The sequence below is a fragment of the Nycticebus coucang genome, chromosome 2, assembly GCF_027406575.1.
Source record: "Nycticebus coucang isolate mNycCou1 chromosome 2, mNycCou1.pri, whole genome shotgun sequence".
Classification (NCBI taxonomy): domain Eukaryota; kingdom Metazoa; phylum Chordata; class Mammalia; order Primates; family Lorisidae; genus Nycticebus; species Nycticebus coucang.
The window spans coordinates 86,013,941-86,027,373 of record NC_069781.1 but is presented as its reverse complement, the minus strand read 5'-3'; the positions used below and the strand labels follow the sequence as shown (position 1 = coordinate 86,027,373).

At 39.8% G+C, this 13,433-nt stretch overlaps 1 protein-coding gene across 1 annotated transcript in view; it reads left to right on the top strand.

The window, feature by feature from the left end:
* TRPM6 (transient receptor potential cation channel subfamily M member 6) overlaps positions 1 to 13,433 on the top strand; it is a 200,706-nt gene that overhangs the window by 115,179 nt on the left and 72,094 nt on the right. Inside the window, exons 24-25 of the mRNA XM_053575241.1 lie at positions 1,829 to 2,022; positions 5,442 to 5,574. Coding sequence (XP_053431216.1) covers positions 1,829 to 2,022; positions 5,442 to 5,574 — 327 coding nt within the window. The remainder of the gene's footprint in view (positions 1 to 1,828; positions 2,023 to 5,441; positions 5,575 to 13,433) is intronic.

Below are 13,433 nucleotides of genomic sequence, written 5' to 3'. Positions count from 1 at the left end.
GGGGTGTGGCTTCAGAATATCTGGGATTGAGCCCTATTGTTGCCAAAAATGGCTGCTGCTCTGCCCCTCGGGGCATTGCTGCTCCGGTGTGGTTCCCTCTCAGCCGACCATCCTTTCCTCACTCCCGTGCCGCAGAATCAGCACTGACCATCTGCAGTCTAGGCCCTGTCCACACCCCTTGAGAAATCACCCAAGAATCTGGGCTCCTGGGGGACAGGCCTCCAGACCTCAGAGTGAGAGTGGAGGGGAGTGCTGGGAGCTCAGAATTGCAGGTAGGGAATATATACAGTTTTATACTATTTTATGCCTGGCAGGAGAACACTGTGGCACCCTAGTAGGGGAGGTAGGTTCATTTTTTAGAGGGTCTCTCCCATGGAGTGTAGTGGGAGGACCTTTGAACTCTGCTCCTTTGTTTGTGGGGCACTCTGAGCTGTTCTCATGGGGGAGGGGACTTTCGTCTGCTTGGTGATGGATTTTGTACCTTTTCTTTGTATTCTTGGCGTTGCAGCTTGCCTCAGTGGGGTTGATGTCGTTCTTCAACCTTCTCTCTTGGTCCAGCTCTAATCCACCAGGTTACTTGCTAAAATTTCTGTCCTTTAACTCTCCTTCTGGACAGGAGCCTCTGTGGAAAGCTAGCTTCAGTCAGCCATCTTGTCTCTGCCTTGTCCAAGGTGATTAATGTATTTTGTTTGGTGGAAGAAAAATCATCAGAGAGTTCGGGGCAAGACCTGAGCAGGTGCATTTCTGACATTTTCTTGGATGTTACTGAATCTCTGATCCAGTCATCTCCGTTTCAGTCACTTTCTGTATGGATTCTGTGAAGCTTCCCTCCTGCTCTTATCCTAAGCTGGATTTCCCCAGGGTAATTCTGATTTTATTTCTTTAGCACTGTTCAAGGTCAGGATAGCCTGTGTTTTTGTTTGCTAAATTTGGTTACTCTCCTCAGATTCTACTCTGCCATCTTTCTCTAAAGAAAGTAAAGTTTTTGTTAGCCTAAGCAAAATGTTAAGGAGGACACTCCATGGTGTCACCCCACCTCAATATCATGTTACATCCTGACAGGTAAGAAATTAAGACAACATTTTGTTTTAGAATAACTTTACTTCCAACCATTACTTCCAGTACAAGTTCCATAGTCTCCATATTCTCTGTCCTGTCTGCTTATTATAACTGATACAGTTCAAAGGAAAATTTGAAGTGGCTGACCAGTAAGAAGTTCCTTTTATTGTAATGTTAATCTAAATAATTTAGCTTCTAGTAGAGGCTGTGCTTATTGATTTATTTTAGGATGAAATGATTCTTCTTCCAGAACTCTTCTTCATTGATATGTTTTATTTGTATTTTTTTTCTTTTTTATTCTTTTGTTTGGGTGTTTTAACTAGGATTATTCTAGCAGTTCTCGACATTTGACATTAGGAGGATATCTTCATACAGTTGATTATGTAGAGGAACATTAAAGCTTTTACTCAGAAGGATGTATTATAGATTGAAAAAGGGCTGCTTATGTGAGGATAGATGGTGACCCAAGAGTAGTGTTGAGTTCCAGAGGGCAATTTCTGTTCATTACATTGAATGTATTTGTGTTTTCTTCTCTCTGACTGTAATTTCTGTCTTTTGCTTGTTCTTCTGATTAGCCTATTTTATTGCCCAAGGTGATTAATGTATTTTGTTTGGTGGAAGAAGAATCATAAATGCAGTGGATATCATTCTTATTATCTAATGGCTGGTAGTGGCAGGTGAACCAATCAAAAACATATGGAAGATGAAGAAACTCTATGTTTCAGGATTTCATCTTAAAACATTGTTCCTCTCTTACTACAATTTACAGCAATGTTTATTTAGATATGAAGTCCATTTCAAATAAGCTGTGGAAATACAACCGCTATCGCTACATCATGACATACCATGAGAAGCCCTGGCTTCCACCACCTTTTATCCTCCTGTGTCACGTGTGTCTCCTTCTCCGCCACCTGTGCCATCACCGAACGCCCAGTGACCAAGAAGAGGATGATGTTGGATTAAGTAAGTTTTTACTGGTGAGGCAAGAGGAAGAGAGTGAAAAATAGAGATCTAAGCAGAGACACAGTGGGTATTTGTGAATTAAATTCAGGGTACAGGTGGAAGGCTCTGGGAGTCAGCTGATGCCCTGGGGCAGAGTAAACACACTCACCTCCTCCTGTGGTCATTAGATTGTCATAGTGCCTTTTGCCAAAATTAATGGATACTTTGAAAGAAGAAATAGGGAGGAAGAGAATCTCCGTTCGAATGTGGGAAGCGCTTTATGTCACTTGGAAAACCTATAGTTTCTCTGTAGACCTAATCAGAGTGACTCCTAGAGAACAGTCACATGACATACTTTTTCTCTGTTATGGAAGATGGAATTCAAATAAAAAGGAGTTACAGAAGGCCTTGGGATCTAAGAGGAGTAGATAAGGCTTTACTTAACTTATTAACCAGAATTCTAGTTCTCTGGTTCTCTAGCCTACTGAATATGCAGGTGATTCTGAATTTTTGAGAACTTTAATGCAGAAGCTAGGCATGGTGGTGTGCACGTGGTCCCAGCTACTCAGGAAGCTGAGGCGGGAGGATCACTGAGCCCAGAAGCTCAAGGCTGTAGTGTATGGGTGAGCCTATAACTAACCACTGCACTCCAACCTGGGCAGCATAGAGAATCAGGATACAGAAATAAGGATTCTCACCTTTTGTTTTTCTCCTAAAGCATAAACCTATATAATTTGACGTTTTCCTAGTCCATCTTGTTTAGCCAAATCTTGACAGCATGATGTGGCTGTCATACTAATTGTGAGAGGAGAACATTGCTTATTGTGGTTTTTCAGGTCCTTTGTGATTTTTCAATCAAGCAATTCCACATTTGGTACCAGGCCCATTTCTAAATAATTTCTAAACATACTGGGACCATGTAGCATAAATCTACAACCCTTTGTCACAATTCCTAAATTTAAAATCTTTCTGAAAACAGAATGTCTTTTTTTCATCATAAATTGGAGAAAAGACTCATTTGGCCAGAAGAGGCTGATGGGAACTTATATGAAGCCACTTATTCTTTTTTATCCCTCACAGCGAATATTCATCGATTGTGTTGCAGAAAATATCGATTATAATGTATTTGATTTGAGGAACTACCCTAGTCTTAAATAGGGATTTTGTTTCACTTATGGTATATGCACTACATTATCTTTCTAAAACTAGAAATGAAAAATCCTGAATTCTAAAATACTCCTAATTTCAGGTATTTCAGACAAGGTGTAGTGGAATATTTATATATTTAGGCAGGTCCATATCCCCTGCAGCATGTTATTATGGGCTGACAGAGTGATTTATTTTACTTGTGGTAGTTGGCTCTGTGAAGTATTTTTTTTTCTCTTGAGTCACTTTGAAGGCTTCTTTTTCTTTTTTTCATTTCTTCCCCTGAAAAGATTCAACCTTTATATGGAAGCCAAAGCACAACTGACGTTAACATGAAGGCTTATGATTATACTGTAAATTTCAAGCTTCTATTAGAGAACCATCCAGGCATTGGCTACAGAACCATTGCACCTTATGTACAGAATGAACCACTTCAGAGTTTCTAGAATTGACTGGGATGTGCTCTAATTTCCTAGTCCCATATGAAAGAAACTTCTCTGGACTCACATTGGTCTTGGATTAAAGGATGATATCATATAAAACTCAAGTAAAGTCTTTGATAAGTACGGATGAGTTCACTTTGCACCCTGGAACATTCTTGAATTTTCCTGAAGTTGCTTCCAATCCTTTACATGAAGACATTTACACACAGGGCAGCAGTGCCACCTTGTGGAGTGTTACAAGAAAGCGCCACACACTGTAAGCTGCACCTGTCACTTGAGTACAGTGGTGTGATCATAGCTCACTCACTGCAGCCTTGAATTCCTGGGTTCAAGAGATACTGCAGCTTAGAATTTCTGGGTTCAAGAGTTTCTTCCGCCTCAGCCTCCTGAGTAGCTGGGATTATAGAAGAGAGGCACTGTACCTTGTTGGAACTTCTTTTTGAATAGTTTGCTCTCAGGGATCTGCAGAAGGTTCATATCACAGCAGTTGTGAAATTTCTTGTTCATAGAAGAGTTGAGTTGGGATGGGAGAGCCTAGATTATTTTTAGTGTTTGAAAGATTCTTCCACACCATATAAATCAGAAAATATTGTGCACTTTAATTGTAAACACATTTAATGACTGAACTTAACTTTCTTTTAGCCATTTTTTGATTTAGAATTAATTTTTGTTCATTTTATGTGAAAGTAATGGACGAAGTCTATTTTTAATAAATTCTGTAGAAATGTATTAGTTCTTTTTATCTTAATAGTGAAAACATTGAAGAAAGAGAATTTTCCAATTTTATCTTTTTAGCAGCATCACTTCATGTTTATATTTTCCAAGTTTTAGAAACTTGCTTAAAAGATGATGTATCATTCTGTTAGGTAAGAGTGAGAGCCAGTGTGGAAGAACAAATGCGAATGTTGAAGCTTGATGAGGAATTGCATCAGCCTCATTATATCACAAAATGATCTATCTTTTTAAATTTTATTTTATTCTTTAAGTCCGGGTCTTGCTTTGTTACCAGGGCGAGAGTGGGTGCCTTCATCATTGACCACTGTAACCTCAAACTTCTGGGGTCAAGTAATCCTCCTGGTACAACCTGCTAAATAGCTGGGACCACACCTGGCTAATTAATAACTTTTTTTTTTGTAGACATGATTTATTGCTCAGGCTGGTCGTGAACTGGTCTGAAGCAAGCTTCTTGCCTTGACCTCCCAAACTACTAGAATTAAAGGTGTGAGCCACTGCACCTGGCCAGATGTGTCTTTTAACAACACATTATATATGATATAATTATCATGTTTATAATTATGTCAGGGAACATATACAGCCTTGATTGACCATTGACTGGTAATGATGATGTCTCTTTGTCCATAGAAGGACTTAATATATATAAACTCAGTGTAACAATTTGAAATTTTCTTCTACTTACTGGATTAATTTCAGTAGATCTTAACTTCTACCAACGTTGATTTTAACCTATAGATCACTTATCATCATTTTGGTAGCTGAAATAATTGGCACAGAGAAAAGAAAACCTGATTATTTTCCCCATTTTGTATAAATAAAGTGAACTTTTGTTAAGGTGTGAAAACATGCCAACCTATGAAAATAGTGAAGAGAGATCATTCTTTATATGAGTCACTTTCAAAGAATAGGTAGGAGAGATTCATATGGGTGTTTCCAGTTGTTTCTAGATAATGCTTCTCCATGAACATTAGGAATACAGTATGACAAGGCAGAAAATTTTTATCACACAATTTATAGTTTTCAACCCAAGTGGAAGAAAAGCCACCCATCCTCTGTGCCAGGTTCCTATTTAGGGGGAATAATGATTCTTTTCATATACCATACTTACTTCTCCAGAACTCTACCTGAGTAAGGAGGATCTGAAAAAACTTCATGATTTTGAAGAGCAGTGTGTGGAAAAATACTTCCATGAGAAGATGGAAGATCTGAATTTTAGTTGTGAGGAGCAAATCCGAGGGACATCAGAAAGGTAAAAAAATTGTATGTATTTTCCATTCCCAAACTGCTGCCAAAATTTGTTTCTACTAGAATAGCTAAAAGAGTGGAAAGATCCACTTTCAAATCCCACAGATTTGGTTTCTCTAAAATGTGAGCATTTACTAGCACATGATATTCATGTAGACAATGCTTATTTACTGAGCATCTACTATGTTCCAGGCACTCTTCTTGTTACTAGGCTTAAATAGTGAATAAGTCCTGTCTTCAAAGGACATATGTTCTAGTGTGTGTGTGTGTGTGTGTGTGTGAGTGTGTGTAGGTTGTAAGTAAGTAAGGAAATGCATAAAAGAGATACATGATTTAATATCAGGCAGTGAATGAGCTATGAAGAACTTCATTTAAGAGAATAGAAAATGTCAGTGTGAGATCTAGCAGAGTTGGGGTTGGATAGTCTGGCCCATGTAGGTCACTCTGAGCAGTCTGAGGAGGAGAAGAAATGAGGGGAGTGGGCTAGCCAGGGACATCTGTGGAGTAGCATAGTCCAGGAGTGACAGCACAGGCAGCCTGTGTCCAGCAGCAGTGGGTGGGCTCCAGTGAGCTCGAGTGCAGTGCTCGAGTTGGATGGGGGAGCATAGGGTGGTACATGGGCTCTGTGTGCTAGTTGGATGGTGGGTCTCTGGGTGCCTGACTAGTGATTGTTGCATAGTGGAGTTGGTGGCAGCTTCACTGAAGTGGCTAAAGAGAGAATAGGAGAAATGGAGATAGGTAGTAGCAATTACAGATGGCTTTTTGGATGAGTTTTATTGTGCAGGGAAGTGAGGTGAGATATGGGGACGTGGTGAGTTTCTTCTGCTTTGTTTTGATTTATGAGGAAATAACAAAGTACAACTGTACAATCCTAGGAGTGATCCACCAGCAAGCAAGAACTTGCAGAAGCAGGAGGGAGGAAGTCATTTTGCTGAAGGGAAGTTGCTAAGGAGCCAATTAATGGAGGGTTTGGGCTTTTCCCCCAAGCAGGGGAACAGGACAGCACGTGGTCAGTGTACAAGGGGATACAGATATGGTAGTGGGCACACAGTTTTTGAGGTAAAGACTTCCACTGAGAGCACCTGTGGGAATGCATGACTTGCGGGGAAAAGAATGGTTTAGGGAGGGCAGTCAGAGGTTTGAGGAAAGAGAAGAAAAAGTGTTGGAGAAAGCAAACGTATTAGGAAATGTAATGGGATTAAAGGCAGATGTGTTACTGATTGTGGGTGCATAGCATCGGGTTAAAATATGCAAGACTATATGTGATGACATGCAATTTTTTAAAATTAATTAATGTTTTTATTAATTAATTTATTTTATTGTTAAACCATAGCTGTGTACCTTAGTGCAATCAAGGGGTACAATGTGCGGGTTTCATATACAATCTGAAATATTCTCATCAAACTGTTCAACATAGCCTTCATGGCATTTTCTTAGTTACTGTATGTAGGCATTTGTATTCTGCATTTAGTAAGTTTCACCTGTACCCATTCTAAGATGCACCAAAGGTGTGGCCCCACCTATTACCATCCCTCCATCATAACCTCCCCCCTCCCTCCCCCTTCCTTGGCCCTTTCCCCATAGTCTTGTGCTATAGTTGGTTTATAGCCTTCATGTGAAAGCTATAATTTAGCTTCATAGTAGAGCTGAGTACATTGGAGAATTTTTCTTCCATTCCTGAGATACTTTGCTAAGAAGACTATGTTCCAGCTCCATCCATGTAAACATGAAAGAGGTAAAGTCTCCATCTTTATTTAAGGCTGCATAATATTCCATGGTATACATGTACCACAATTTGCTAGTCCATTCATGGGTCGATGGGCACCTGGGCTTCTTCCATGACTTAGCAATTATGAATTGGGCTGCAATAAACATTCAGGTACAGATGTGTTTGTTATATTGTGATTTTTGGTCTTCTGGGTATAAACCTAGTAAAGGAATTATAGGATCGAAGGGCAGGTCTATTTTTAGATCTCTAAGTATTCTCCAAACATCCTTCCAGAAGGAACGTATTAGTGTGCATTCCCACCAGCAGTGTAGAAGTGTGCCCTTTTCTCCACATCCATGCCAACATCTCTGGTTTGGGGATTTTGTTATGTGGGCTCCTCTTACTGGGGTTAGGTAATATCTCAAAGTAGTTTTGATTTGCATTTCTCTGATGATTAAGGATGATGAACTTTTTTTATGTGTTTGTAGATCGTTTGTCTGTCTTCTTTAGAGAAGTTTCTCTTCAAGTCCCTTGCCCACCCTGAGATGGGGTCACATGTTCTTTTCTTGCTAATACTTTATAGTTCTCTGTGGATTCTGGTTATAAACCTTAATCGGAGGTATAACCTGCAAATATTTTCTCCCATTCTGAGGGTTGTCTGCTTGCTTTACTTACTATGTTCTTGGCTGTGCAGAAGCTTTTTAGTTTGATCAGGTCCCACAAGTGTATTTTTTGATACTGCTTCAATTGCCTGGGGAGTCCTCCTCATAAAATTTTCACCCAGGCCAATTCCTTCAAGAGTTTTCCCTGCACTTTCTTTAAGTATTTTTATACTTTCATGTCTTAAGTTTAAATCTTTTATCCAGTGAGAGTCTGTCTTAGTTAATGGTGAAAGGTGTGGGTCCAGTTTCAATCTTCTACAGGTTGCCAGCCAGTTCACCCAGCACCATTTGTTAAATAGGGAATCATTGCCACACTGAATGTTTTTAATTGGCTTGTCAAATATCAAATAACAGTAAGTAGCTGGATTCATCTCTTGGTTCTCTATTCTGTTCCAGACATCTACTTCTCTGCTTTTGTGCCAGTACCATGCTGTTTTATTCACTATCAATTTATAGTACAGTCTGAGGTCTGGTAGTGTGATTCCTCCTGCTGTGTTTTTATTGCTGAGTAATGTTTTGGCTATTTGAGTTTTTTTCTGATTCCATATAAAACGAAGTATTATTTTTTCAAGATTTTGAAAATATGACAATGGAACTTTAATAGGAATTGCATTAAAATTATATATTGCTTTGGGTGGTATAGACATTTTAACAATGTTGATTCTTCCCAGCCATGAGCATGGTATGTTTTTCCATTTGTTAACATCTTCAGCTATTTCTTTTCTTAATGTTTCATAGTTCTCTTTGTAGACATCTTTCACGTCCTTTATTAGGTATACTCCCAAATATTTCATCTTCTGTGGCACTACTGTGAAAGGAATAGAGTCTTTGACTGTTTTTTTTGGCTTACTTATTGTTGGTAAATATAAAGGCTACAGATTTATGGGTGTTGATTTTGTAGCCTGAGACATTGCTGTATTCCTTGATCACTTCTAAAAGTTTTGTAGTAGAATCCCTAGTGTTTTCCACATATACGGTCATATCATCTTCGAAGAGTGAAAGTTTGATCTCTTCGGACCCTATGTGGATACCCTTGATAGCCTTTTCTTCTCTAATTGCAATGGCTAAAACTTCCATTACAATGTTAAAGAGCAATGGAGACAATGGGCAACCTTCCCTGGTTCCTGATCTAAGTGGAAATGATTTCAATTTAACTCCATTAAATACGATATTAGCTGTGGGTTTGCTGTAGATGGCCTCTATTAGTTTAAGAAATGTCCTTTCTATACCAATTTTCTTAAGTGTTCTGATTGTGAAGGGATGCTGGATATTATCAAAAACTTTTTGTGCATCAATTGAAAGAATCATATGGTCCTTATTTTTTAGTTTGTTTATGTGCTGAATTACATTTATAGATTTACGTATATTGAACCAGCCTTGAGACCCTGGGATAAATCCCACTTGGTCATGGTGTATAATTTTTTTGATGTGTTGTTGGATTCTGTTTGTTAAGATCTTTTTGAGTATTTTTGTATCAATATTCATTAGTGATATTGGTCTATAATTTTCTTTTCTTGTTGGGTCTTTCCCTGGTTTGAGGATCAAGGTGATGTTTTCTTCATAGAATGTGTTGGGTAATATTCCTTCTTTTTCTATATTTTGGAAGAGGTTTAGTAGTATAGGTACTAGTTCTTCTTTAAAGGTTTGGTAGAATTCTGACGTAAAGCCATCTGGTCCTGGACTTTTCTTTTTAGGGAGATTTTGTATAGTTGATGCTATTTTAGAACTTGATATAGGCCTGTACAACATTTCCACTTCATTTTGGCTAAGTCTTGGTAGGTGGCGTACTTCCAGGTATTGGTCGATTTCTTTCAGATTTTCATATTTCTGAGAGTAGAGTTTCTTGTAGTATTCATTAAGGATTTTTTTAATTTCTGAGGGGTCTGTTGTTATTTCATCATTACCATTTCTGATTGATGAAATTAGAGATTTTACTCTTTTTTTCCTGGTTAGGTTGGCCAAAGGTTTATCTATTTTATTGACCTTTTCAAATAACCAACATTTTGATTTATTGATCTGTTGTATAATTCTTTTGTTTTCAATTTCATTTAATTCTGCTCTGATTTTTGTTATTTCTTTTCTTTTGCTGATTTTGGGGTTGGAGTGTTCTTCCTTCTCCAGTTGCTTGAGATGTCCCATTAAGTTATTAACTTCCTCTCTTTTGGTTTTCTTGAGGAAGTCTTGCAGGGCTATAAATTTCCCTCTCAGGACTGCCTTTGCAGTATCCCAGAGGTTCTGGTAATTCGTTTCTTGATTGTTGTTTTGTTCCACAAATTTGGTGATTTCCTTCTTAATCTCGTCTATAACCCATGTATCCTTCAGCATAAGGTTGTTTAGCTTCCATGTTTTTGTATGGGTATGCAGGTTCCTATTGTTATTGAGTTCAACTTTTATTCCATGATGGTCTGAGAAGATGCAAGGAATAATTTCTATTTTTTTGAATTTGCTGAGGTTAGATTTGTGGCCTAGGATGTGGTTGATTTTGGAGCATGTTCCGTGGGCTGATGAGAAGAATGTGTATTCTGTTTTGTTGGGATGAAATGTTCTGTAGATGTCTGTTAAGTCCAGATGTTGAATGGTTGAGTTTAAATCTAAAATTTGTTTGCTTAGCTTCTTTTTGGAGGATCTATCCAGCACTGCTAAGTGGATGTTAAAATCTCCAACTACTATGGAACTGGAGGAAATCAAGTTGCTCATGTCTGTTAGGGTTTCTCTTACAAATTGAGGTGCGTTCTGGTTGGGTGCATAAATATTAATAATTGAGATCTTATCATATTGAGTTTTACCTTTAACAAATATGAAGTGTCCATTCTTATCCTTCCTTATTTTGGTTGGTTTAAAGCCTATTGCATCTGTGAACAGGATTGCAATGCCTGCTTTTTTCTGCTTTCCATTTGCCTGGAATATAGATGACCATCTCTTCACCTTGAGTCTATAATTGTCTTTTAATGTAAGATGCGATTCTTGTATGCAGCAGATATCTGGCTTGAGTTTTTGTATCCAGTCAGCCAACCTGTGCTTGTTTAAAGGACAATTTAAACCATTCACATTAATTGAGAGTCCAGTGGACATTTTTAATCCTTTTGCAACTGTGGAAGTTGGAATTTGATCATAATTTTCTGGGTGGGTTTACTTTTGTGGTGGAGGATTATGCTGGTCTTTATGGAGGATAGGTCTGAGAATATCCTGGAGAGCTCATTTAGTTATGGCGAATTTCTTCAGCATGTGAATGTCATTGAAGTATTTAATTTCTCCGTCATAAATGAAACTCAGTTTAGCTGGGTACAGGATCTTGGGTTGAAAGTCATTTTGTTTTAGGAGATTAAAAGTCGATGACCATCCTCTTCTAGCTTGAAAGGTTTCAGCAGAGAGAGCTACAGTTAATCTAATGTTCTTCCTCTTTTAGGTAATGGTTTTCTTTCGTCTGGCAGATTTCATAATTTTCTCCTTCATATTAACTTTAGTGAAATTGATTATGATGTGTCTGGGTGATATCTTATTTGGGTTGAGTCGTGCTGGAGTTCTGAAACTGTCTGCTATCTGAATTTGAGAATCTCTTGGCATGTCTGTAAAGTTCTCCTTCATAATCTCATGGATTATGTGCCTTGTGAAGCCACTTCGTTGCTTTTGGGGATCCCTATAGACGAATATTGGTTTTCTTCAAATTATCCCAGAGTTCTCTGAGAGAGTGATCTGTTTTTGCCCTCCATTTCTCTTCCTCTTTGAGAGTTTGGGAGCATTTGAAAGCTTTGTCTTCAATGTCAGAAATCCTTTCTTCTGCTTGCTCCATTCTGTTACTGAGGGATTCTACTGTGTTTCTCAGATCTTTGAGGGCTGCAACTTCTTGTCTCAATGTGTCAAAATCTTTGGTTATTTGGTCTTTGAATTTGTTGAATTCTTGCGATATCTTTTGGGTTTCTGCTTGGAATTCTAATTCGATCTTATTTGCTATCCAGATTCTGAATTCGATTTCTGACATCTGAGCTATTTGTTTGTGCATGGGATCTAGTGCTGTGTCTGCCCCATTGATCCTTGGGGGAGTTGATCTACTCTGATTATTCATATTGCCAGAGTTTTTCTGTTGATTTCGCCTCATGATTGTTTTTCACCGTTGCCTCTGGCCGTCGTCAGCGTTGGGGAGGTGTCTCTCCAAGATTAGACCCCAGCAGGATCACTCTGTTGTTGCTGGATCTTTGTAGGGAGTGACCCTGTGTAGTTCCTCTGAGGCTGACCCAGCTAGGGAGTTCTGATTGTGGAAGCAGCTCCGAAGTGTGGTACAGCCGGATCCAGCAACAGGGCAGCAGGTGTGCACACGGTTTTGCGAGTGCCTGGCACTGCATGACTTTGGCACAGAGTGCCCAAGGCTCCAGCAATCTCTGGCCAGGAGAAGGGCTCTGTGCAGAGGCAGGGAGGTCTCCAGAGGGCACGCGGCCTCCAGTATCCCTGGCCAGATGAGCAGACCAGTGTGGAGGCAGGGAGGAAATAGGAGGGAGGACGTGGGGTTGCCAGCTCCCGCAGTTCCTGGTCAAGGCATGCAGATGCCCGGTGGGCATGGGTTGCGAGTCGGAGGTCGCAGCGCGGCTCTTATGGAGGTCCAGGTGGCGCCAAGCCCAGGAGTTTGAGGTTGCTATGAGCTGTGATGCCACCACACTCTACCCAGGACAACATCCTGAGGTTCCAGTGTGCCAAAACCAGTCTCCCTCTGCCCCTAAGGGTTAAGGCTGTAAGGGAGCTCAGTCCCTGCCTTTAGGGTGCTCAGTCACTAGGTTACTAGCTCCCGCCTGATCCTTGCTTTGGGACCCTGAGGGCGGAGCTTGCCGGAGCAGTTCTCTCACAATGGCTGCCTGGGGCCCAGCTCAGCGGCTCAGTCTGGGGCCCTAGACAATGCCCAACTTTCTCTGCAATTCTGTTCAAACTCTCCCCAAGGCAGTTCAACTGAGTGCCAAGTCCAAAAACACCGAAACAGTTCACGGGTAAGGCCTTTCCAGTTTGCAGTCTCACTGCTGCTTGTACTTACGGTTGCCGGCGGGATTAGGTCGATGGAACACACGCAACCACTTGCCAGTTTTCCACTGGTTTTGTCCTCCTCTTGGTGTCCAGAAGTCCCTTGCTGACTCCCTATATCCTCAAAGGGATGATTATAGGCAGATCCCACTAGCCAGAGATGCCTGGAGTCTTATCTCCCCAGACTCACCATGCCCAGTTGCAGGGAAGCTGTTACTCAGCCGCCATCTTGCCCCACCCTCGACTATCTCTATCGATATGTATTTTTTAAAAACACAAAATTGCTCTCATAACTGGACGCAAATTGACGGAAGTTAATTGTGTTTCATTTTTGAATATAGAAGGAGCTAACTATAAAACATTATACTTACTTAAGAAGTACATAAGTACTTTTTTTTCCTAATTTCCAAATATCAGATAGATAGGTGTAAATCCTTAAATATGGTTTATTTATTTAAAACTAAATCACATTAAGAACTTTCTAAATGG